This window comes from Egretta garzetta, unplaced genomic scaffold (genome assembly GCF_000687185.1).
Source record: "Egretta garzetta isolate BGI_Z169 unplaced genomic scaffold, ASM68718v1 scaffold322, whole genome shotgun sequence".
In the NCBI taxonomy this organism is placed as follows: domain Eukaryota; kingdom Metazoa; phylum Chordata; class Aves; order Pelecaniformes; family Ardeidae; genus Egretta; species Egretta garzetta.
In genome coordinates this window covers 1,013,615-1,038,499 of record NW_009259044.1, presented here as the reverse complement: position 1 = coordinate 1,038,499, position 24,885 = coordinate 1,013,615, and the positions used below count along the sequence as shown (strand labels likewise).

Genomic DNA, 24,885 nt, shown 5'->3' with positions numbered 1-24,885 from the left:
TTGTGTTAAATCTTTTAACATGGGAAATGCTGACTCTGATAGGAAGTAAGTTTGTGATGGCTTGGTGTGACAGTGGTCACGTCATGGTTTTGACAGAAACAGAAAGCAGGTAAATATACCTGATGCTACTTACAGTAGTCAGTCAGTTTAATCTTACAGAAGCTGTATTCAGTGCATCATGTTGCATTAAAATACCAAACAGGCACTCTTATTTCTCTGCCTTTTCACAACATTTTAATGAAGAGCTGTTATAGGAGCAACACGTGTTCTTTAGTCATAGATGTATATAGTATCAGAGATGCGATTGTCAGATCATAGCTTTGAGTAAGCATGTAGAGCTCATCTGCACATGCAGAGCCTGCAGCATAAAGAAGCAGATGCATCTCCACAGCCAGATGGAGCATATGCCAAGAGACAAGTGTAACAGTGTGGGGAGCGTAAACAGAAAAGTTGGTGTTGAAACACTATGTTTATAAACCAAAAGCTTTTTGGTTTTGTTTTTTATCCAATTTTCTCCACCTCCCCAGCATTGCTTCTTTTCCAGGCTGTGGATTACCAACATGTATTTTGAACTGTTATTGGTGTGTCATACAGTATAGTAGTTCGTTAACCATGGGATGTTACGGTATTTTGGTAGCACTTGAATTGGTTCATAAGTTCATTTTTTTACATTTGGGTGAACTTCATGTGAAAGTGAAGATCTGGGAGTTGTATCTCAATATACATAGCTGCACACATACAAAATGAGATGAGAAAGATGTTTGGTTAATTGATCCCATTTCCTTGCTTGGTGGATACCTGCTGTATCCAATCTAGATATGCATTTGGCAAGCAATTTGGGCTTCCATATTTTGCTATTCAAAGCTAAAAAGTAAGATGGTGAAAATTGGGTCGCATGCTTCAAAAATACATTTCTTTGAAATGTTTCATAAGAGAAGTTATGTGGTAAGTTTTTCAACATATTTTTAAAAAGGAAGAGTGTGCTCAACAACCAGCTTCAGTTGAAAATGAAAACTGATGCTTAATGTAGGTGACTAAAATCTCCACATTTACATGAAATATCAGGACAGCTTTATAGAACTGAGATAGTGCTGAGGGGCAATACCATGACTGTTGAAGGTTAGACACACTAGAGACTGTCAGAAGGTTGGCAATACTGATTAGTTAATGTTGTTTTGCGTTCCTTCATATTTGATAGATGGAGAATTGCCAGAAGTGGGCTAGACTTGAGGAGCGGGGGGGGGGCGGAAGAAAGAAAAAAGCTGATAGAAGAATATGTATGAATACTATAAATAGCATTGTCATGTGTTTTTGTTGTTTGGACCGCTTGCTTTGGTCTCCAAATGGCATGGACAACGCTGTGGAAATAAGTGGTACACATTTAGAAGAAGGAAGAAGCTTAAAAATGGTTTCAGTGAAGTAAGGAAATGACTTTGTAATCTGCTCATGATGCTGAGAAAATGTAGGCATTATTGGACTTGATTTGCTAAATGATTATGTAAATGTAATTATACTGCATATAACATTTCAAATAATTTGAGACGGCTCACAAATGCCTTTGAGACATTTTAAGGAGGTGATTGAGGACGATTTATGTATGGTTAAGGACTAAAATCTCACTTTCAGCTTACCTTAAAATGAGAGAGAATGCATAAAAACTGAAGTGGTCTGGAATATGATTCATCAAAAACTGACATCTATCAAAAGACGTGTGTGTGCGTGTATATATGTATAGTAACTTGAATCTATTTTTTTCTAGTAGAAGTGTTTACTATAAACCTGGCTTGTAAACAGGTTATGCTTTGGGGTATTGTTTCCCCCTCAGGGTTCATGGAGAAACACCTTCCTTAAGAAGTTTAAGATGTGGTCAAAGTAACAAATATTTATTTTGAATACAGTGATAGGAGACACCTGTGTATTTGGTGCTGAGCAGAACAGTTACCACTTTATAATGGTGTCTGTCTCTGTCACTTTTTTTTTTTAATTTGAGAGATTAAGTTCAACAATTAATCCCCAAAGTAATTTTATTTGAGCTATTCACTACTATAATTAATTTGGTAGTATTGTTCTGCTTTAAAATACTCTTCTAATTCTTTGGCGATGCTGAAATTCCTTTGGGTGTACTGGTAACTAATGTTGACATGCTTTTTTTTTTTTTTTTTTTTTTTTTTTTAAATGCAGATTGTTGGTGACTTTAAGAACGCTGACAGGACTAGTTTTTGTTCCTAGTTACTGTTATTTTGCATTCCTTTGTTTCTAATATATAAAGAATTGCAAGAAGTAGGATAGAGTTTTGGTTTTTTTTTTAACAGGTTTGGCTTGCTTGCAAATAATGTTAAAGCTACACTTCCCTCACATATAAACCAGTGATTAAATTTAATGTTTTAGGTTGAGATCACGAGATTTCTTGTACCTTTTAAAACAGTGCTGGTGTTTTAAACTTGCCATGCTGTACTGGTATTCTGAATTTTGATGAATTCCAGCTTTGGTCACTAATTAAAGCGCATATATATACACACACACACATATATACATATATATGTATATAACCTTGTCTAGACTGCATCTTAATGGATAGCTTCTGAAGTGTCTTGCTAATAATGCTTGTGCTTAGCTGTTGTATAACCATTAGTAATTTTACGTAGTTCCAGTTGAGATTGCTCTCTGTCCTACAACAGTTATACTGGTGAGATCATCATAAAGCTGTGAAATGAAATTTGCCGTGATGTTCTCCTTATTTTTTTTAATGAATTAACAGAAAAAGCTAATCACTTAATGAATGACAGCTTACTTGGTTGTGCATCAGTAGAATGTTAAATCGAACCTAATGGCTCTTCAGGAAGCTGTGCTGCTATGAGGACCAGAATCTTACATCCATGTCAAATACTAGTAGAGGACCTTTGTACGGTTCCTATCTACTGAAAACTCTGCTGATAGGTGATGTGGATGTATTTTAAGAACGGAGATAACTTTGTGTTTCATCTAGGAGACACACCAAGAGTTTCAGTTGGTCATAATAGCGTGTTTTTCCTCTTTGAGAATTTCTTTTCCCTATTTTTGTTTCTCTCTCTTTAAAGGGGAATTGATGATATCATAGGTCCAAATATCATTAGTAAAAAGAAAATAGCTCTTGAATCTTTCCTTTCCTTGTTACAAGCTATCAGTGTTTTGCCCTTGTTGTCCAAATGAAATGGTTAATTGTCCTGTGAGCTAGATGCTGGGCCAGTGTGTTAAATCCTGTTCATGGACCAGAGGTAGTTTCTTCTCCTCTTCCTTTTCTACCACCTTCTTAAACTTATCTGATGAGAAAATGTAACTATCTGTATTAAACTTTCTCCCTTCTTCTCCTTCTTGCCTCCATCAGATTCTGTTAACTTTGTTCCTGAATTTGACATGAAACCCAAAATAACAATAAATAGGTGTAGTTTAATAGGTATAGTAAGTGAATTGTTAACATCATAGTCTGGATGATGAAAGTTCTAAGCAGAGCTGGAGTCGCGCTAGTTGAGGCACTTAGGTAGGGATTTTTCTATGCACAGATAACCATTTCCTTTAAAACAATTCAAAGCATGGCTTGATTCAGTTCCCATCACTACCTGCCTGCGTAGCTACAAGCTATTCATAATCAGTAAAGTTCCCAGAGATGTGCTCTAGTTCTTAGAACAGTTTTGAATGTGACAGATGTGACTATGGGAATGACTGTTCAGTGTCCTGTCCTGCCAGTCAGTGGTATAAGCCTGGTATCGTAATCCTAAAGCGCAGATTATATCTAAACAGAAAGTAGTACTATTTAAAGGTTCCTCCCTCAGTTTCTAGTGGCAACATGAGTAGTTAATATTTCAGTTTGGATGATGTAAGAATTTTGTGTCTCATAGTACTCCAGACATATTAACCATTAAAGATAGAAATGGCGAACAATGCTAATGAATATTTTTGGATTCTAATTACATAATCTTAACTACTTTTAGTTTGTGTGATTTTTGTGCTTTCCTTTGCAGTGTGCAGTATCTGGATGTAATTGGAATAAATCAAAATATTCAACAGCCCAAAGCAGTAAGAGCAAAACTTATTTTCACTGTGCCCATGTAACTTACTAGGGTGAGGTTTGAATAAAGAAAACATTTGCTTTTGCTCCTTTTACTTAGGCGGTTGTGCTTTTGAATGAGGCCTTACAAGGTAAAACTTGCCCTTAGGTGGAATCTGTGTCAGTTTCTTAGGTTATGGCTGGTGTATTTCTCATGTGTTTCCTATGAAAACTACCCTTGACTTTGGTTTATATTCTAAATGAGCAGGTAGTAGTACCATATTTATTCCACCCTTCCTCGTTTATCTGTATTAAAATACAGACTTTGAACTGTAGAAGCTAAAATGTGTCAAATATTCTAGACTTTTTTTTTAAAAAAAGATGCACTTTCAAGTGGAGTAATTAAGAGTGGTTTGAGAGGATCCTTTTTGTAGCTGGCATTCTTTGGCCCATGAGGGTTGTTTGGAGTGATTCCTACATCCTATACCTCTTACTTGCTGCCTTCCTTTAGAAGCAAAGGGTGATTAAGGCTCCATGCTTATATATTTGTTCGTAATATGGACTTGGATAGCACATTCCAAAGAATCAAAACTTAATGAGAGCCATTATTTCTTAAAATATTGCATATAGCTTTTATTCTTGGTGAATCACACATACCTCTCATTTTCTTTGGAGATTGTTTTTAGTATACTAAAAAGTAGGTGCTGCTGGTCAGCTGTGTAAAAACAGTGATTCTCCTCTGTTATGAGGTCTTGTGTTTATTTCTCAGCTGTGCAAGTGATGTTTTTGCAACTGATTCTGCAGTGTTTGGAGAATATTTTTATTTTTTAAATTTATAGGGCATACACACAAAGTCCGATTCTCACACTCATTGCTTAGGAAACACCTATCAAAGATCCGGTTCTGGATTTAGCTGTTCTGGAGACATTGTGTTAAGTAGGATTGAAAATAGACTCCAAGAAAATCTGTAACAGCTCGGGGCTTGTTAATGCTGGAGTTCATGCAGGCAGTTATACAAAGACATAATTATTTGCTTGCATTAACAAGTTCTTCAAGCTGTGCTGGTCTCATGTATTCTGCAGCCCTTGTGTTGCTGCAGAATTTGGTGCTTTTCAAATTCTGTATTGACAGTTAGAAGAGTGTATTTTTACTTTGCAATTTCAAAGTGAGGACTGTGGCATCTGTTAATCAAGAGTGAGTGACTTTACACAAGCTGTGCACGGAAAGAGTAGACCCCAGAACAATGCATCTCCTGGATCTACAGTAAGATAAATAACTGTTCTTTCTGATGATACTCTTGATTTCAGTGGAGAGTTAATGTAACCCCAGCCTTTGACTTTCAAGCTCATGGGTTTGGTAGTGTCTTCAGCTGTCAGCCCTGCCAATCTGCCAGGGATTAACCACTTTGCAGAAGGGACAGCAGAAGTGCTAGCTTCTTGATCATTGCTGTTTATCAACCAGTGTTTTAACATAAACTGTCAAAAAGGAGGGAGAGCATCATCATTGGATGCTTCACTCCTAGTTGCCTTTTGGACATCAGCATGTTTATGTGCTGTGTTTCTGTTGAGAAGCTTCTAATACTTTGCCCTTGAATAACCTTAGTGTTTGGGCCTTAAACTGGTGGTGCTTCTGCAGAAGAGGGCTGGGGGAGTCTCTAGCCTCCAGCCTCCAAGAAAAAATGGTCTAGATCTTCATACTATCATAAAACCTCCCAGTCATGTAACTGTCATGTGGGTGTGATGAGATGCTTCTGATCATGTGATGGAGATTGTGGTTTGTTCATTGCCAGTGTTTTACTGCAAGTAGTGTGGCCCATTTAGCCTGTAACATTCTCAATGCTCATCTGAACAAAAGGACTTCTTACTGTTCCTTTCACCTGGTATATTTTGCATTGTAACTGTTTTATCACCTGAATAAAGAAAGTATTTACGGTGGTAGTTCTTGTGGTACAGGCCTATGAATCTTCTAACAGCCTTTATTATATCATATCATTCTTGTTCTTCATAATACTTATAAGTCAATACACATACAGATGTAATATTTCATGTGGGAGCTTACATGTCTGTAATTTATAGTATAGACTATGGAATGCTAGTTAAGCTAGTTAAATTGGCAGTAGTGTGAATCTTAACATTTAAAGGATATTTCACTGGAATTATCTACCAGTTACTTTCAACAGGAAGTGAATAATATATTTTTAATTAAAACCTCCAAAAATCATTGGGAATACTGTGAAGATCAAAGCTCTTGCACATTGTCCCGCTGAAAGATCTTGTAACTGTAACAAACTGATGCCATTTAAAGCCTTGCTTTTTTTTTTTTTCATTAACTTACAATTCAGTATTTGCAGAGTACAGTGACTTGTTAAAAAGGAAAAAAAAAAAAAATCAAGCATGCCAGAGCCAGTCTTTATCCGATGTTGACATGGTAAAGCTTGCTCATGCTTCGCTGTCCCTCATTCCTGTACAGTCTTTCCTCTCTAGGTCCCACCTTTGATTTCCCCCCACTTTTGATTTCCCACACCCTTTTCAGGTTAGGTAGGGACAGTCTTCGAAGAGTTGTTTTGGTTTTTGAATAATTCACTTTAAGCGAAGGTTATGCTATGTTCCTTTAACACATAACTGAGAACTTCAGTATTCAAAACATGAGTTGTGACATACTTACTACAGCTTTGTGTCTTGAAGGTCCTACATTCTAATTATTTTAATTCAGTAAAAAGTGATGTATCTGCTTGTACCCTACTTTATTTCTGGAGAGGCTCGCTGCTGCCTGTTGTACATACTTATCTCAGTGTTTTCAAGTATCTCCTTTCGGTTATCTTATTCAACTTTCTTATTTAGGGCTGGGTTGTTTTTTTTTTTTTTATTGGTAAATATTCTGCAGAGATGTTATGAACTGGGATAATGCTTGTATGTGTGTGTGCATGCACATACCACCCCACCTATTTAGTGTACGCATATGTGCCTGCACATACTTTAGCTACTTGTCTATACAGTTGGACACCTTTTTAGGTGAAACAAAATAGCAGTTCCATACCAATATTAAAGGTAATAGAAGCTTGTTCTGGTAGACATTAGTGTAGCCAGTTCCCATAATCTTACATCTGAATGGCATTTTAACAGTTGTATAAATCCTTAGAATCCACTAAACGTTTTCTTTGGGAATAGTTGCTATTTGTGTTGCAGTTACTGTTTTGATAATACTAAGTTATCTTGAGTACTAAGACTTTGAAACAGTTTCTGTTATCCTTTCCAATTTTCAAGCTGTAAGGAGAAATTCAGGACAAGAAATGTTTGAAATAGCAATACTGCATAGGCAGGTAGACCAAAAGAAACCCATTCTTTTTATATCATTGAGTTGTAATCAGAGTTTAGAAAATTTTTCTTGGCAACTATGAGTAGGAGATAATATTTTTACTAAAGAACTTCTAAAAGATTATGAAGGATATTATGCAGATGGGTTGCTACACTTGGAAACTTTTCATGTTCCATATGGCTTATCTGCAATATAGTGTTGCTGAAAGGAGGCATTCAGTTGGCTACTGCTGTTGCTGATTTGTATTTTAACCATTGCAAGTATATGAAGGTATATATATGTTGTCACTTGAGTAAGGATTGAAAAAAGCATTTATGTACCATAAAGTATCTCTGACACAGAACTGTGTTTTGCTTGATTTTACCATTAATTTTCTTTGTTGCAGACTGCATTCCCTGAAAGGACTATAAAATGTATTTAATTTAATGCTAAGGCATAGTTTCTGCTTCTGGAAGATGGACATTGATCTACTTTGTCTTTTTGTTTTTAATAAAAAGATTGAATAAGATCAACCTAGACTGGCAATTTTGGCTGTGCTCTTTAATGGAAAAATCTAGTTGATGGTACTTTTTATAAAATAAGTAAAATGAAAACATGCTCAGTGATTTAAAATTTTATCATCTAGTAAGTTATATAGAAAGTGAAACAAAGACAAGTGCTTCAAATATCAGACTTTTAGAGCTTGTCGTAGCTTTCACTGTGAAAGCAGTATTATCGGTGCTAATGGTTTACTAATAATTTTAAGTCTCAAGAAGCTCATTTAGGAATGAGCAATCCAGCTTGTTTGTAGGTCAGCAACTGCATTATAAAGCCCACAGTTTACAGATAGTGTTTCTCTAAAGTCACAAATACAAGTAAGCAGCTTGCCTTCCCGTACCTTCTAGTCGAGTGCCTTGTGTAATATTCCGGGGGTGAAGAGTGGATTTTATAGCCCATAAAATTGTTATTCTTTAGTAATTGCTTGTGGCTTATCTATTTAAAATAATATTTCACAGCAAAGATGCTTCAAGCTAGAATTTAAGCTTCATACCATATCATGTCTAAAACCCTTTTGTATGTGTTATTTTATATAAATGAGAGTTTGAATCCTGAGTGCCATCTTTATCATATCTTGGAGGAATTTGACAGCTAGCTTTCATGTTTGGCAAGCCAGGGATACATGTTAAAATTTGCCAGATACTGGAAGTGCTCCAACATTTGAAACAAGACCGTGTCTTTTCTTAGAGTGGTATATAACAGGGACACTGATAAAATTTCAAATCATGAACATTTTTCATCTGTAAATGATGAATACCTTTGCCTAAAACTGAACATAGCAGAGTACTGATTAAAGGGATCTTCCTTATATTTTACGGCCTATTGCTAGGCAGCATTATATTTTCTGTTTGCAAAACCCTGGAATAAGTAATTAATCCTAAATCTCATTTTTTTTCCTAACATACTCTAATACCGCCAAGAAATATAATAATTTTAAACTTTGTTAAAGTAATACACTCAGAATTTTTGATGTCTAGATATTTTTGCATAATATTATTTACTTTTGAAATATCACTACTAATTGAGCACAGGTATGGAAAATATTATTTAAGCAAACTACAAGTAGTGTACATCCATTTTTCAGATTTTACTTAGTATACATTATTTTGGTTGAGGAGCCTACCAGAAAGGTTGGTGTGAGGCCTTGTTATTTAAGAAGTTAAGCTCTCCAAGTTGCTTAGCTTGTGGAAATGTCTGTCATAATCTAATTTGACCTCTGTGCATTTCACTGAAGTTTTGAAAGCTGGGCACCACTGTGCTTTACTGTGCTGTTCTGGGACGTATATATTTGTGGCTATAATTAGAATCTGAAATGCTAACTGATAGTATAGCAAAATGTAATTGAAAATGTGTCAGCGTACTGAAAGGAATACTATCAGGGCTACACTTAAGTAGCCTCCTAACCCAAAGGAAAGGAAAACAGCTTCATAATGAAATTTGCAGATGCTTCAGTGGTTGAAGTTGAGAATATTAGTAGAGCCTGAGGAGAATTTACAAAACTTGTAAACATTACGTAAAATAATCCAGCACATCTAACTATGAAAAAAGAAATGAAAGCCTACAGAAATAATGTTGATGAGCTTCAAACACAAAACACCATTACTGGGTTGAATTATATGGTTTTTCTCTGGCTGTTCACTTTTGATATATACACTACACTTAAGATTCACTCCTGTTTGTATTTTAGACAGTGGTAAAATTTGTGTACCCAACAGTGCGGGGTCAAGTTCTGACCTTGCAGAACCATGTTGTTGCTTTAGAAAAAAGAAACAGAAATGGTGATACTTCTAAAGCCAAACCAACCTGCAGGAAGTTTAAAAACTATTGGTAGCTTTCAGTGACTAAGAATACTCCTCAGATACTTGAATATGTTTTATATATAATAGGGAAGAAATGACTGTATGTACAGAATCATACATTGTAGTATTGTTCAGGGTGATGAAAGTGAAATATTTTGTGTTATAAAAGAAGAAAAATCCAGCTTGGTTTAGGCTTAACTTCTTGGCAATAGTATGTAACGGGAAGCAAATAATAAAGCAATTGTCATACTTTCAGCATGACTTTCTGCTATATGTAAAGTCTGTAGTGATACACGTAGTTCTTGCCAGCTGAAGTCTCTCTCCACTGTGGGAAGGGAGATGAGCTGCATTAAAGGAATATGCCCTGTTTTCTCTCACTGGTGGTTCACGTAATAAGAATGGGGGGGAGCCTGGCGCTGTGACTACTGTGTTTGTCCTTCATTTTGTGAATATCTCAGAAAAAAGGTGCGGCTTCTTAAGTAGGATGTGATTATCAGTGGTGGCTGAGGCAATGGCTTGCTGCTGCCAGAAAGGACAGGCCGTTTCTTCTGCCTACTTTGTATCTGTGGTGCTCAGCCCATACATTGGAAAACCACCTTATTCCTGCTACTATTAAAAACAAAACCAGCAAGAATAAGTTAAATAAAGAACGGCCAAGGAAAATTTTCGTCATTTTAGTGAAGAAAAAATTACTTACTGCAGGCTCGAGCAAACATCAGAGTTGGCGTAAGAGTGGTCTCTAGGATCCTGCACTTCCTTGGCAGTAAGTCGTTCCTGTCAGTCAGCTCGTCAAACTGTTCCCACGGAGATTTCAGCAGTTCCCTTAGAGCATGGGGAAATAACCTTAAAGCATGGATCTCTATGATCATCTGCAGAGATGGAATGTGAGACTGATCCCGAAGGCTACAGTATGGCTAAATAGCTCTCGGTTATCCTTGGATCTCTATTTTAGAATAATTTTTCTGTGTTCCTGAACATTGATAGGAAAGACACCATTGTAACCTGGGCTAATGGTACTGGCTTTTGCATTTTGTTGGTGTGACTCAACTTCACAATCTTTTGCCTCAGTGATCTTATCGTTATTCCCATCTCAGATGACAGAGTGATGCTCGGTCTCGTCCTTCCTGCACAGAGCTGCATGCGCGCTTGGCGACTGCATTTCTGGGTGAGGAGCCCTTGGAATTTGATGCAAGTGGCAGCAGTGTCCTTTCCACTATTGCATGGCAACTCTCTAGAGCACCAGGAAACTGTTTAATTGGTTATCTTTTTGATAACATGGTGTATGTGCCTACCAGAGCAGCAGTAATATTTGGCAGTACTAGCAGAGCCTTTCTCTTACTTTGGGCCTGAGGAATACTTATGCTTTTTTAAATAAAAAATTTTTTTAAAAAGTATTTACTCCAAATTTGTGCTGCTTCACAGCTTTTCTGTGCTCTGACTGCAACAGCAGAAAGAGAACTAGCCACAGGTTTTAAGTGAAAGGCTTGCTTTTTCCAAAGGAAATCACTTCTCACTTCAATCTTACTCAAATTTTGGAAATGTTTTTCCTTATGATTTGTGATGAAACATCAACAAAAATCCTGTTTGGCCAGCTCCAATAGTAAGTGCAAAAATAGAGCTGTTAACATGATACATAGTAGCATTGATAGCAACAACCATTTCCTTTTTGTGTAATATTACAAGAAACCCAACACTGAAAATGTTTTGAATGAACTGACACTTTTTGCACTTCGTAACGCTTTTTACAGATGAGGTCATCCTACTTTTTTGCTTTAAGGCAGAAAAATATTATTTCCTGAGGTGACAATGAACATAATCAAGTTCTCTACAGTTTTGCCAGAGCTGGTAAGGAGCCCAGATCACTAATATCGTAAGTCTTGGCTTTTTAACCACTTACTGAATCAGAGCGCAAAACATGCTGATTGTGCTCTTTTAACCATTAGCAACATGTCCTTTCAGAGCTGGATAGAAAAAAAAAACAGGATCTTTCATGGGGAGGAGGACAGTTGGGGGTTGTCACTTAACTTCATCGCTGGTAGCAGTAATCTGTGTTTATTAGTTCAGAGTTTCTGGTTTCCAGAACTGCTGATGCGCAGTATATTGAGCCTGTGTAGGTTTGTGTGAGAGAAGCTGCATGCAGCTGGGCTGGAACAGGCCTTGGAGAAGGTGGTGACTTGATATCACGCTGTGGAGGCTCAGCGGGCTTAAAGCTCCTGCATTTCATGTTTCTCTGTTGGATTTTGTGGAAGGAAGCTTAAGCGAAGATAATTACACTGTGTGATGGTTGAATCATCTTTGTTCTTCGCGGATCATACAATAAATAACTTGATTGTATTTTTGTACTCTTTGGTATCTCTGTTATCAGTTTCCATAAATTTTATGTTGAGTTATAGAGAGAAGCTAATTTTTTTTTTTGTCGTTGTTTTGCAAGAAGCCCTTCTTCTGTTCTTTAGACGCTTCTCGCCAAGGCATGATTATTTTCTTAAATTAGCAAGATGCAGTGCAATTAAAAATTACTTTGCGTGTGTGTGTGTGTTCAGGAAAATATTGGGGCTCTTGTACCATGTGCTTGAATGTAATATTTAAACCTGTCATAGCTAGTCCAGCTGTTCTCATAGAATGGTTCCTAAACCCTGTCATTCAAAAAAAAAAAAAAAAAAGAAATAAATGAATAGTAAACTAATGGTTATAGTATTTGCATATTTCAGTTTTACACAGTGGAAGAAAAGCAGTTTAAAACTTTGGGGTCATTTTGCAGTATCAAGATGACCACAGCGCCTCGAACGCTTGTATAGTAACTTTGGATGTCACACAACTATATTGTTGTGTTTGCTTGATTATTTTAAAAAAAGATTTCATATCTGCCTTTTTTCCGTATAAATACTTTGCCTTATTTTCTGACAAGAATCAGTACTTTGCTCTTATCAGTTAGTTAATCCAGTCTAATATCAAAGCTGCACAACCTCAGTTACTGAAGGCACAATACAGTGCGCTGGCAAACATGTTGGAACAATTTCCAGTAATTTTGGCTAAGTCTTAGAGGAAGTGGAAAGTAATACAGATTAACTCAAAAGGCTACACATTCCCTTAGATGATCTGGAAAATAAGACTTAACACCAGAAGGTAATTGCAGTGAGTGTCCAGTAGCAAAACTTGAAATTAAATTTTCTTACTATGAAGGGGAACATTAATGTTCTATATTTATTAGCCTCAACTGCAAAAACTCTGGTTTTATTCTAAATAACTTGTGTATCTCAGCAGAGAAATAAAACTCTCTTCATGTTGCAAAATATTATTTAGTCTCACTGATTGGTATTTTTTTTTCTCCCCCCTACCCCTGTTATCTTCAGAGTTGTTAATATTTCGGTCTCCACGATAATATCTTGGAAATAGCTCAGGGAGGGCGAGTTATTTACATTAATCTGAGAAATAACAAATTTTAGCTCTAGAGAATCCCAAGGGTGGAGCCAGTACTTGTTTATGGAGTTTGGCTTTCCTGCGTCCCCACAGAGTGATTCCCAGTAGTCACAGCCTTCCTTGTTTTCCCTTGAGCGAGGGCCTGTTATCGTGCCTTGCTCTGTAGCCTGTGAGAAAGCTGAGGCCGGGCTGTCTTGCGTAGGCTTCGCCTGGCCGTGTGAACAGATTACAGCATTCCACTTGTTAGCATGAGCCACGGAGCAGAAATGTTTTACTATTATGTTACTGGGCAATGATAAAGTTGGCAGTCTTTTTATGGTTAGGTCCTCAAAGTGGCAGTTCGTGTTTTAGCGATAAGGAGACAGAGCTTTGGATATTGGACCCAGACTTATTATCTGTAGCAGTGAACTGTGGCTTAAATCCTTCCACAATGACAGGAACCCCATCTGGAGTGAAGGTTTCCAGAATCTTAAACAGGAGATACTGAGGCATTTTCCTTCCTCATGAGTCAAAGCAGAGTTAACCCCATTGTTATCAAAAGTAAAAATAACCGGTTGCCAAGAGGAAGGATGCATTTTTATATGTAACTAAATCTCTTCCTTTATATTAGAACTTTGAGTATAATTTTCAGACAGATCCGGGAGGATGAATTGGCAGCGTTATGCTTAAAAGCTTTTACTTGATTGTTTTAGAATATTGAAAGGAGCACGAATGAAACTCCTGTGTTGCAATACTTAAAATTGCTCTAATATTTTTCTCAAAGGACGTGAACTAGATGGTATGTGTGTTTCTTGCTTTATAGTATCTAAATACAGCTTCTGGTAGTTTCTTGGGCACCGCGTAAGCATGTTGACGCTGAGCACCATGTAAAGACACATTTGGCTTCTATTTACAGAATTCTGTGGGTTGCAGGGGTTAAGTGTAATCCAGATTATACAGTGTTAACATTTTCCCTACTGATATCGAAGTGTAGAAGACTGGCAGGCTGACTTGTTAGGAAGGGCTGGGAGAGGGATAACAGGCTCCGACCTTGAGAGGCCGAACAGCCGGCCCTTGTATGGCCAAGTCCCTATACGTGTCCAGCTGATTGGTTAGGGGAGCAGGATCAGTGCCGTGACAGGTGTTGGAGGAAGCTACACCTGTTTTCCCCATATGCTGATTTAGTGATTACATTTTTGTGGGAGTTCCAGATACTGTGTGGGATACGCGGAGCAAGCCAAGAAACTTGAGAAGGAATTATAGCTTATGGTGACCTGTGATATTAAAGAATTTCAGACGGCGTAATTGAATTTTCAAGTACTGATTTAAAACTGAAGTAGAAACAGTCAATATTTTGCACGTATATGAATAGTGAGGAAGTCTTGTGTACTTTTTATTGTACTAAAAATTAGTAGATAGCACTTTAAGAAGAAATGCTGATGAATACTATAGTCTAAAACACAGTTTGTTTTTTTTAATCAGAAATTCAGTGTGTTATGGAAACATACAGCTTCTATAGGAAAGCAAATGCAACTTCTTTACCATGCTGAGAATGTCAGCGTGCAGATTTCAATCTTTAGGGGTTTTAGTGTAAAATTCAAAGAACATAAATAACTTGTTACAGAAAGAAGACAACTCCCCTCATGCCTGTACAATCCTACTGCTGTCTTACGTACTGCTAATGTGTACCTGTTTAAAAATTTATATTGCTTTCCTTTTGAAACTTTTTAAAAACATTAAAGATTTTTTCCATAGGTAGCATTTTAAATCTTGGTTTGTTATAAATGAGAACTTGCAAAGAAGATTTCTGATTGTGTAATAGGGTGAAAAAGAAAAACAAGAAGGAATACAGTATCTTTTAAAATATGGTCACGAGGCTTGTAGTTTCACATCCTTCCTTCCAGTGGCTGATTTGTAATGCCTAGATTGTAGACAAATTGGGTTGTTGGGTTTTTTGGTTTTGTTTGGTTTTTTTTTTTTTTTTTTTTTTTTTTTTTTTTTTTTTTTTTTTTTTTTTTTTTTTTTTCCGGGGGATGTTGATGTGAGTTCTCCATTAGAAAATAGGAAGTAGCCCAATAAAGCCGTTGCATCAAGTTAGTCTAAAGGAGTCTGAAAAAACCCTTACATTTAGCAAACTGTGTCATTTTAGAGAGGGATTATGTAATTTCTTTCAGTTTTTTGCAGTTCTTGTTCTCATGCAGGATGACGGAAGTGCAGGAAAATCCTGCCTTTATAAACTACTGAGACCAATTGTTACATATATTAATGTACTGCAGTTGTTGAATTTGATCGAAAATTTTAGCCACTGTGTTTCTCAGAGTTTAAAATGTGAATATTAAAATTGGGATGCTAAAACCAATTTATTAAAGATGCAGTAAACTGGCTTTTAATTACCAGTGATGACACTTAACTCCTTTGCTGTAGGTTTGAATGTTCCGCGTATGCCAGGCAACTTTACTCCATCAGCCAGTGTCTAAAAACAGGTTCGCGTGGAACGCTGGAGAGATGAAGTGGGTGTAGGTTGAAGTTACCCACGAGATGGCACCTGGGAGAGTCTGTGCCTCTGAATGAACCTTTTCTGTTTGTGTACTATGCCACTATTTTGAAAGACTAAGCTTGTCTGTTGAACAGTGAGTTTTGTCTGTGAAAGTTTCATGTAGTTTCAGTGGCTCTAATGATTCAGTAGTATACAAAACTTCTTGGCAAGTTAGTATGATTTGTATGTGAATTTTCCAATTGTATTTCAGACCTTAAGAAAGAAAGGCCTTAATGGTTGTGAGAGCCCTGATGCTGACGATTACTTTGAGCACAGTCCACTATCGGAGGACAGATTCAGCAAACTAAATGAAGATAGTGATTTTATTTTCAAGCGAGGCCCTGTAAGTACTTTTATTTTATCTCTACTTTTTATTTGTTGATCCTTTTTATTAACTTCATTATTTAGGCTCTGAACAAGAAGGAACACAGAGGGTGCGACAGCCCGGACCCTGACACTTCATATGTGCTCACGCCACATACAGAAGAAAAATATAAAAAAATTAATGAAGAGTTTGATAATATGATGCGGAATCATAAAATCGCAGTGAGTACTAAAGTATGGTTTGTGCTTCTATTACGTGCATGAGAATTTTCAGTGTTTGCTTACCACTGCAAAGACAAGAGGATGTAACAGTTTCGGAATGGAATATATGTTTTTGAGGAAAAATGAGATGCTGATACTTGAACTTGTTAAAATAAATTTTACTTGAAAGAATAAGAAAATTTATCTATATCTTCTCTTTTGCACTCACAGTTATTTCATACCTTGTGAACATGAAGTAGCATTTTTACGATTCACAAGCCTAGCTGTATTGCTTAATCCTAGCTAAAATATTTTTGGAAAGATTTTTGTCATGGGATGTAGGATAGCTTATTTACATCTTGTAGCTCTTTATATATCTGTTGATCAAGATTTTACAATATATTACCAGCAGGCAAATAGAATTGGATTAATTTTGTCATCAAATCAGTGGAATTTATTTTGCTGAAGACTGGATGTAGAAAGGTATTTAGATGTTTAAAGATAAAGACTGGTGCACAATGGGACCCTCAAAAGATTGGTGTCTTACTCCTCCTGAAATTCTAACAGATACTTCCTTGGACACTGGAAGATCTCTGAAAATTTTGTCGCAAGTGCCTAACCTGTTCGCAGCCATAAGTCACTTAATTGCTTTAGAACGATATGATCTATCCCATAGTGTGATCAAGGATCACTTTTCATTTTAGTGTTACATCATTCAAAAATGAAATTGTCATTGCCTGAACCCCGTGTATTTACTGTGCAAATTATTCATGTTGTTCTCAGTTTCATATATCCACTTGAATTTTTGGGCTCTAAGGCAAAAAGATGATTTAGCGGAGAAAGGATTTTTGGCAGAGAATTACTGGACTCCAGAAGTCAGGAAGTTTGGGGATAACAGTAGTGTAAATTTCACATGTTTTTCATGGAGGTGTACGCAATGACATTTAATTTTCATCTACAAAAACCAATTAGTGCTGAGTATTACAGGGGAAGTATTTTCTAAGAAAACGAATACAAGGCTCTGCCACAGCCTTTGAATTTTTTAACATTGCAAATCTTGTCGCAATTAAAGTAAATGGACTGGCTAGGTTAATCGGCACAGGCCCTGGGGTAATTGAGTAGTGTGTCCCCAAATGACTTGCTGATACTAGAAATTATTTCATTGTTCAGAGCAATGAGGCCATCTCTGAGGACTTAACAGCAAGCTGACTGTCATGACACCCAGCATCACTTCTTTCAGCAAGTTCTTTATACTTGAATGAAGCCGATATCTTTTGTTCCTGCTTTGTTTTGAAGCTTTTGATATCCAACATTTCTGTATTGAGGCATCTTCTTCAGACCTCATCTCTCAGTATAATACAGCTAAATTGCTCTCCCTTAATTTTCTGTGGTCTTCATGAACAGCCTAAATGGGCTGTGTGGACATCAGTGTAAATAAAAAAGGCAACTTTACTTCTTAGCTTTATAGTTCTGTATTTATAGCTTAGATTGGACCTGTTCTGGTTCTATTTCCAGTGCTTATGGGTCTGTATAAGAACGTAGTTTCTTCTGTTCTATTGCACTCATTACTGTCAGAGGATAGGAATGAGGCAAAGCGTGAAGAATTCGGTCATAACCAAGATGGGCAGAGACAGCCTTTATTGTAAGGTGTGGGGGGAAGCTGTCATTTATTAATCCTCTATTGAGAAACCTACAGAAAATATATGTTCCAACTGCTTCTAGCATGGTTTTAAGCATATTTCAGGTATTTCAAGTTTAGTTTGAGTTACTTGACAGCACGCTGTTTAAAAACAACCTTTTTTTGGTAGATATTAAATAGTTTCTTGAAGTAGTTTCTAGTTTCCTGTGAAAACAAATACCGGTACAGCTTGTCATTAGTTAGATACTGTAAATGATTTGCTAGCGTTACGTCGCTATGCTTCATTACTTTTTTTCTTCTGTCTCTGCCAAAAATTGGTAATTATTCTTAGGAATGCTTCAGTAGGGACACCGTCACTGGCTTTCACTAGTAAGAGATTCTGTTTCTTGTAGAGAATGTATTATGCTTTTTTAATTAGTATAGTTATTGTTGTATTTCTAATGCTTTCAAAATTGTCATACAGAAGTATCATTCTAAGTAAATTTTAAGCTGCACATGACAAAAGTGCATCTTTTAAAGTATACTTGCTAGGTCATGAATGTTTGTCACCTGCATTTGACCTCTAAATCAAAACTATTATTTCTCTATTCTGTCAATAAATATTATCGAATTTTTACCCTTGAATTGTACCTGTCATGGTTTTGTTTCCAGTAATTATGGGAGTTGTGGAAGAAAATGCTCCCTTTTGTTTCAGAAACTCATCACTGTCAAAGGATAGGAATGAGACAAAGGCCGAAGTAGTTAGTCATAACTAAATGAGTACCATAGATGGGCAGGCATCTAAGCTTTTCATTCAAATAGTTGTTGAATAACAAACATATATACTTCAGAAAAATAGTTGCCTTTTAAATAATGCTGTAAAAATGAGAATTTAAAAAAGAGATTTGCAAAAAAGCAAGATGGGGTGGTTATTCAAGCGGAGTTTTGTGGAACACAGCTAAAAATAATGACAATGGAAATGTTTAAATTCAAATTACTGAACTTGGTGAATTTCTAATGATCTGTTTACTTTTTTCTTTTTAGCAGACTAAAAAGTTTTAGAGATCAGTAGCAATATTTTGGCAAGGTTATTGATAGAAGATGTTATTACTAACTTTTTCTTTTTTGTGTAACAACTGACATTATTTTATAATGTGCATGTTTATGCTTACATTTTGAAGGTGCTATAGTTCATTGGTTTGTAGACATGTTTAGCTTGTCATTGCTTTGTAATAATCCGAGTTAACTGATAAATTTGTTGTATTTCTGAGCTTGCGAATTCGTACGAATATCTTCATTTTTTTTGTATTTGAACTTTCAATATTTTAGCAGTTTATGAGTAATTCTTTTGGAACTGTATTTATGTGATGTATAAGAGTTTAATGCCATACGCTACAATAAATGGATGTTTTAAAACTGTATGCTTAATAAGAGTTTCAAAACTAACATAATTAACTTTTTTAAAACCTGAGTAATTCTTGGCAAACTTTACTGTGTATTTTTATAATGTGCTATTTCTGCAAACATAGTTAATGCTAATGTTGTTGTCTTCTGTGTATTCCTTGTCATTTTTCCTCCAGCCTGGCTTGCCTGCTCAGAACTTCTCGATGTCGGTTACAGTTCCAGTGTCCAATCCCAACACTTTAACCTACAGTAACCCAGGGAGTTCCCTTGTATCCCCATCACTGGCAGCCAGTTCATCATTAACGGACACGACCATGCTCTCCCCACCGCAGACCACCCTGCATCGGAACGTATCACCTGGGGCCCCTCAGAGACCACCGAGTACTGGCAACGCAGGTAAGGTTTCAGTGCTGTTGTGCTTTCCTTTTATACCCTCTTTTTATTTTTTTTTTTATTTAAAAAGAAAAGACCCACAAACAAAAAAAGTAACAAGTTCTTAATGGTGTTGGTGCATTTTGGTTTTTTTAACAGCTTAAGTTTTGAAGTACAAAATGTATATACTGTAATGAGAGTAAGTTAGTTTAATGCTCTGGCTTATTTTTATTAGGTGGAATGCTGGGGACAACTGACCTCACAGTGCCAAATGGAGCTGGTACCAGTCCAGTTGGTAAGTGTGGGATCAGGTCTTTATTGAAAAATAGTACTGTAGCTTTAGTTCTACAGTTACGCAAAAGCATTTTTTTATTTTGACACCTTGGAAAAAGTGGTGTGGAAGAACAAAGGGCGTAATTTTCTTAGTTGCCTTCTGATTGTCAAGTCTTAAAATTCTTACCAGACGTTTAACTTTACTGCCATGCCCTTTCCACTTTAGTAATATTTGGATTTTTTATTTTCATGATTTTCAGTAGTAGCATGCTGCTTTTGCTGTTGTGTTTCTCTACAGGTGTAATTACAGCACTCTAAAAAGCGCGTACTGAACTATTACACTAAAGACAACTCAGCTGTATTCTCAACTTTGGTATTCACGAGACCTGGATGTTTGATACTGGTTGAGTGCCAATCAAAATGAAGAAAATACAGACTGTATTGTTTGTATTGCCATATGTATCTTGCTAATTATTTTCTAGCAGTTATACAAAGAAGGCAATAAATCTTGGAAGCTGATAGCTCAGTTCTATTCTTAATTTTGGAAGATGATCAGAATTTCTTTCAAAACCAAGTTAGAGATCTTGCCAAAAATCAAAGTCACGGTATTTTTTGGTCTTTGGTAAAAAGATATGATAGTACTTTTTCATTTAATAATATTTTGTCTCCCTTAAACTAAATTTAGTACTCTGGTAGAGGGCAGGCAGCCATTGAAATTTATCTCTCCACAGAAAGACAAAATAAATGACAGTTCACCCACTTCCTTCATGTTCCTTCCATTCTTTGGGATGTGGTGGTAACTGAAGGTCAATTTTGGAAATGCACATAACTCTCCTTGGTACGTGTTCATAGCAAGGAGTTAGAGAAGCAACTGTTGACCTTTTCAGTATTTGCCCACTGGCTACTTAGTGTGGCAACTGGGAAACAGTTCTTTGAAGATAAAGTCATGCAATTGAATTTATGAATAAGAAATGCTGCAACTACAAGGCTGAAAGCACAGGATTGAATTGCCACTCTTCATCCATTCTTTGGCTATGTGCAGGAGATATGAAATATTAAAGCGTAGTTTCCATCAGGTAAGCAAGATTTTAAACGGCGGAAACTTCCTCAGTTGAAAAAAGATTACTATTTTTAGAAACCGTAGAGGTCAAATGTTGATTTCCATAGTATTTCTCAAGTCAGACTAAATAAGTTTTATTATCAAGCTGTTTCAGGCCTCTCTTCCAAAATCAGGCTTTAGTAACAGCAGCCTCCAATTTCAGACTACTTCCTTCAATAAGCAAATAATACAGTTGTTTACAGCACTTTCTATAGAATATTAAACTGTAGAAATACCCAGTTACAGCAGCTTGGTGAACATACTTCAAGCAGTAAAATGTTTTCCTTCTTGTATTTATTAATAGTTTATGTGAAAAGTCAAAATGCATTGCTTATCTCTTACTTTCCAGAACATTGCACCCAAAATGTTATACCCACTCATTTCTAGAAAGATTTTTTTCATACAAGTAAGAGTTGTGGCTATACAAGAAGAGGGGGACATCTATAAGAAGGAAGCACCTCTTGTAAAATTCAGAATACCTAGCTAACACCAGAATCCTAAGCCATAGGGTACTCTAAGTTGTCAGAGCTCACCTTCTACTAGGATATGGCATGGCTTCTTTTAAATACTGTCAGGTGCACAGTAACCTTCTCAATAGCAACCAAAATCAAGAAACCATACATAACCAGATTGAGTAAATCTGCTAACTTTTCAGTTTGAGCTTGACAACTGCCATTGAAGTGTTCATAGCAGGTTAATTATGTCTGCAGAGAACAATGGGTAGTTTCTTGCTATGTTTATTGTAGAATTCACTTTAAAGAAATACATTCTCTTCTTCTAGCTTTCAGTTTTTTAAACTTCTCAGGAATGGAGAATTCTTCTATGGATATAGTTGTGAAAAGTCATGCGTCAAATTTGCAGCTCCCAATTCATAGGAGAGATGTCAAATATAAAGATGGAGTGCTGGCATACCCGTATTCCCAGATATTCTCTTATAGACAAAGGAAAAACCCACGTCTTCCTCGACATTATGAAGTTCCGAGTGTTTGAGATTTTGTTCTCATTTCATTGAAATAGACACCTTTATCTCTGAGTAAAAAGCAAGTAAAGGTTATCTTGCATAGTTGGGACCCATTTCAAACAAATATGTTGCATAAAATGGCTCATATTTAGTTCATGAGTCTTTCTCAAGTCCTGTGTAACTTGATTGGAATAGATATGATTAGCAGTCAATCTGCCAACTTAACGTTTTTTCTGTGGAAAATAACTTTGAGTAAAAATATCTGCATGTTGTAGCAAAGATTGGTAGGTGTTTTTTCTATGTCTAGAACAGAAAATTTTGTAATCATTTTATAATACTGAGAGCTTAATTCATATGCAGCTGTCATAACTCTGAAAAAGCATTTTTATTTTATAATATTTTTAAAACTTCACCCACCACATAAATAACATTTGCTGAAAATTTTTACTTGGCAAATGTATTGGTTTTGAGAGAGGAAAAAATGTCTGGCATTATAACAGTGTTTGCTTTTGAGCTAATTTGTTCTTTCTGTTAATTAGATCAAATACTTTGGAGCTAGAATTTTCATGGTCAATGTTAAACCCTGTTCAGTTTGTGATGGGCATCTAATAAGCTTCGAGAATCTCCTATCACCAGAATGCGTGCTACTTGTTGTCAACATCATTGTAACTTGAACTTGGTGGATGCATCACCTTCAAATTTGTCATGAGGTCTGCTTCACTATGTTCCACTAGATTTGGTTTTATACCTGGAGTCATCCAGAGGTTGCCAAAGAAGTGCACTTCCAGTGAAGTTGTCCCATCTTGAGGACTCCGAGAATCAGAAAGGCTCAAAAGAAGTACTGCTGTTACCTGGTCGCTACTTCTCCTTCCATACCTTTCACATACGGCATTGAGCTAGAACCATGCAAAGGACATGAGCTGGTTTTCATTGCCAAGGCTGCATGAAAACCATATACCCCAAGACCTTTGAACTAAGATGAGTTCCCTAAGTTCTTCCCAGTCCTAGGTGACTTTAAAGGACTTGTGGGAAGTGGAGGCTCTTTATGATCTCGCAAGGACACAATATTATCTATCTATAGTCAGTGAAGTAGCCCTTCTGGTCAGTAATGCAGATTATGGACCCAATTAATCTTTTGGGAAATTACCTTTCCTCTTACAATTTTTATCATCAGGAGAATGAATAAGAAAGATGTAGTCGTCTTGAGTACTGAATTTCTCCTCTTTGTTCCAGAAATGTATCTTCTCTAATCTCCTTACTAATATTCAGATTCTGAGAGTGTGTAGTAACTTTAGGAATATTGAATTTCTTTGGAATAGAGCTGAAGGATGTATCTGCTTGAAAAACTACGTCTTATGAGCTATTGGATCTCTTTTAAGAGCCAATCTAGATCACGTGTGATCTTTTCTCCTGGCCTCAGGAAGGAGTATGTAGAGGTGCAATTGACAGCTTGCACGCAGGCTTTTTGAAATGATGGTAGAATCAGCAGTGATTTCTGTGCAGAGCTGAAAATGGTATGAACAGCATAGACAGGTTTTCGTTTTAATTTTCACTTACAGCTGTCATACTAAAAAAAAAAAAATAAAATTGAGCAACTAATGCACATAGAAATGCTGTTGTATTTACTTGCAGTACTTCTTCCCCCCTCACCTCCCCAAGGTCCTACATGTGAATGTTTTTCTTCAGTTGGTTTTAGCTGGTCTTCTAGATGCATAGTGAATCGATGGCTTATTGCAAGCACGATTTTCAGTTTACTTCTAATTGTGTGACACTTGTTGGGTTGTATGATGTCATTTGAGGTATAAATACTTATTTACTGCTGTTCTTATTTTTGCTTAATCTTCTATCGCTTAGCTGCTTGCCCACATTTATTTTCCAAAACTGTGTATAACTGTTCAGTTTCTCCAAAGGTGAACCACAAAAAAAGATTAATGGCATCAATGACTATAATTTATTCCTTGAGTAGTAATAAGTACATGGAGTACTTTCCAGCCACGTGTGTTCATTGTTTCAGCTGATGTGATTTATATAGTGAAATATGACTCTGGCTCATGTAATTGAATGCTACATCTTGGGCTGCAGGACAATAAATGAGATTAAGCTGTATTACGTTTCTGAAGGCAGAATATACAGTTGTTAAAATGTGTGGATTTTAACATTTAGCTTCAGAAAAGACGTTACTTCAAAAGTAAATGTTTTCTGATTAAACAGAAGTAGGCTAATGTGCATTGGCAATGTTTGTTATCATAAAAATCTAATTAAGTTATGATTCATATAATTGAGAGTTTATAATATTTGCATTGGTGTCTGTTTTCCAAAGCAGTGTTTCAAACATGCTTTCATAGTCTGTTTTAAAGAATTAGAATTAAACAAAACTATTCCGATGGAAGTAAAACCAGTAGTCTTACTTTACACTTACGTGAGATTTTATATTCTGTTCCCATTTTTCAATTTGGTAGTGTTTTTAAACATAATCTTTGGGGAAGATCTATAGTGGGTGGGGTAGATACAATTTCTGTATTATACAAAATAGTAAGTAGAATTTATGGGGTTATTAAAGCCTCAGTTTGGCAAACTGCCGTACAGTTGCATCATCCTGTAATCATTATCTTTTTCTGGCTCCTGACCTTACCCCTAAGAAATACCATGCTTTTAGTTATCCTTTCACTCTTAACTTGTAATTTGATTTTCTTATTAGATTATTAACAGGAAAAAAGGCTTTAAGTTTCATATTAAAAATGAATATTCTACAGTCTTGCTGCAGCCCCCAGCATATGATTCTTCAAATAATCAATATAGATACTCTAGTGCTTGCTAAATGTTCAGTGTTTGTTATTTGTAACAAAGGACTGCAACTGGATTAATACCCATAGTATTGCACACTTAGGACATATCTTGGTTCTTCATATATTTTTTCTAAACACTCATTTTAAGAAGTGCCCAGCCTTTTGTCAGAAAAGATACTTTGACTCTGCAGTGTTGCTGAATGATACTGTGCAGAGAAGGTAATGGCAAGGATTTTGTTG

General features: G+C 36.2%; 1 protein-coding gene across 4 annotated transcripts in view; it reads left to right on the top strand.

Moving 5' to 3' along the window:
- The window catches only part of MEF2A (myocyte enhancer factor 2A), a 54,429-nt gene that overhangs the window by 11,445 nt on the left and 18,099 nt on the right, over window positions 1-24,885 (top strand). For 2 of the 4 annotated variants that reach the window (XM_009635053.2, XM_035890623.1), the window contains exons 3-5: window positions 16,016-16,153; window positions 19,331-19,550; window positions 19,762-19,821. In XM_009635053.2, the coding sequence (XP_009633348.1) occupies window positions 16,016-16,153; window positions 19,331-19,550; window positions 19,762-19,821 (418 nt within the window). Of the gene's footprint in view, window positions 1-15,818; window positions 15,951-16,015; window positions 16,154-19,330; window positions 19,551-19,761; window positions 19,822-24,885 lie in introns of all 4 variants that reach the window. The other 2 variants (XM_035890624.1, XM_009635054.2) reach the window with 2 other exon arrangements.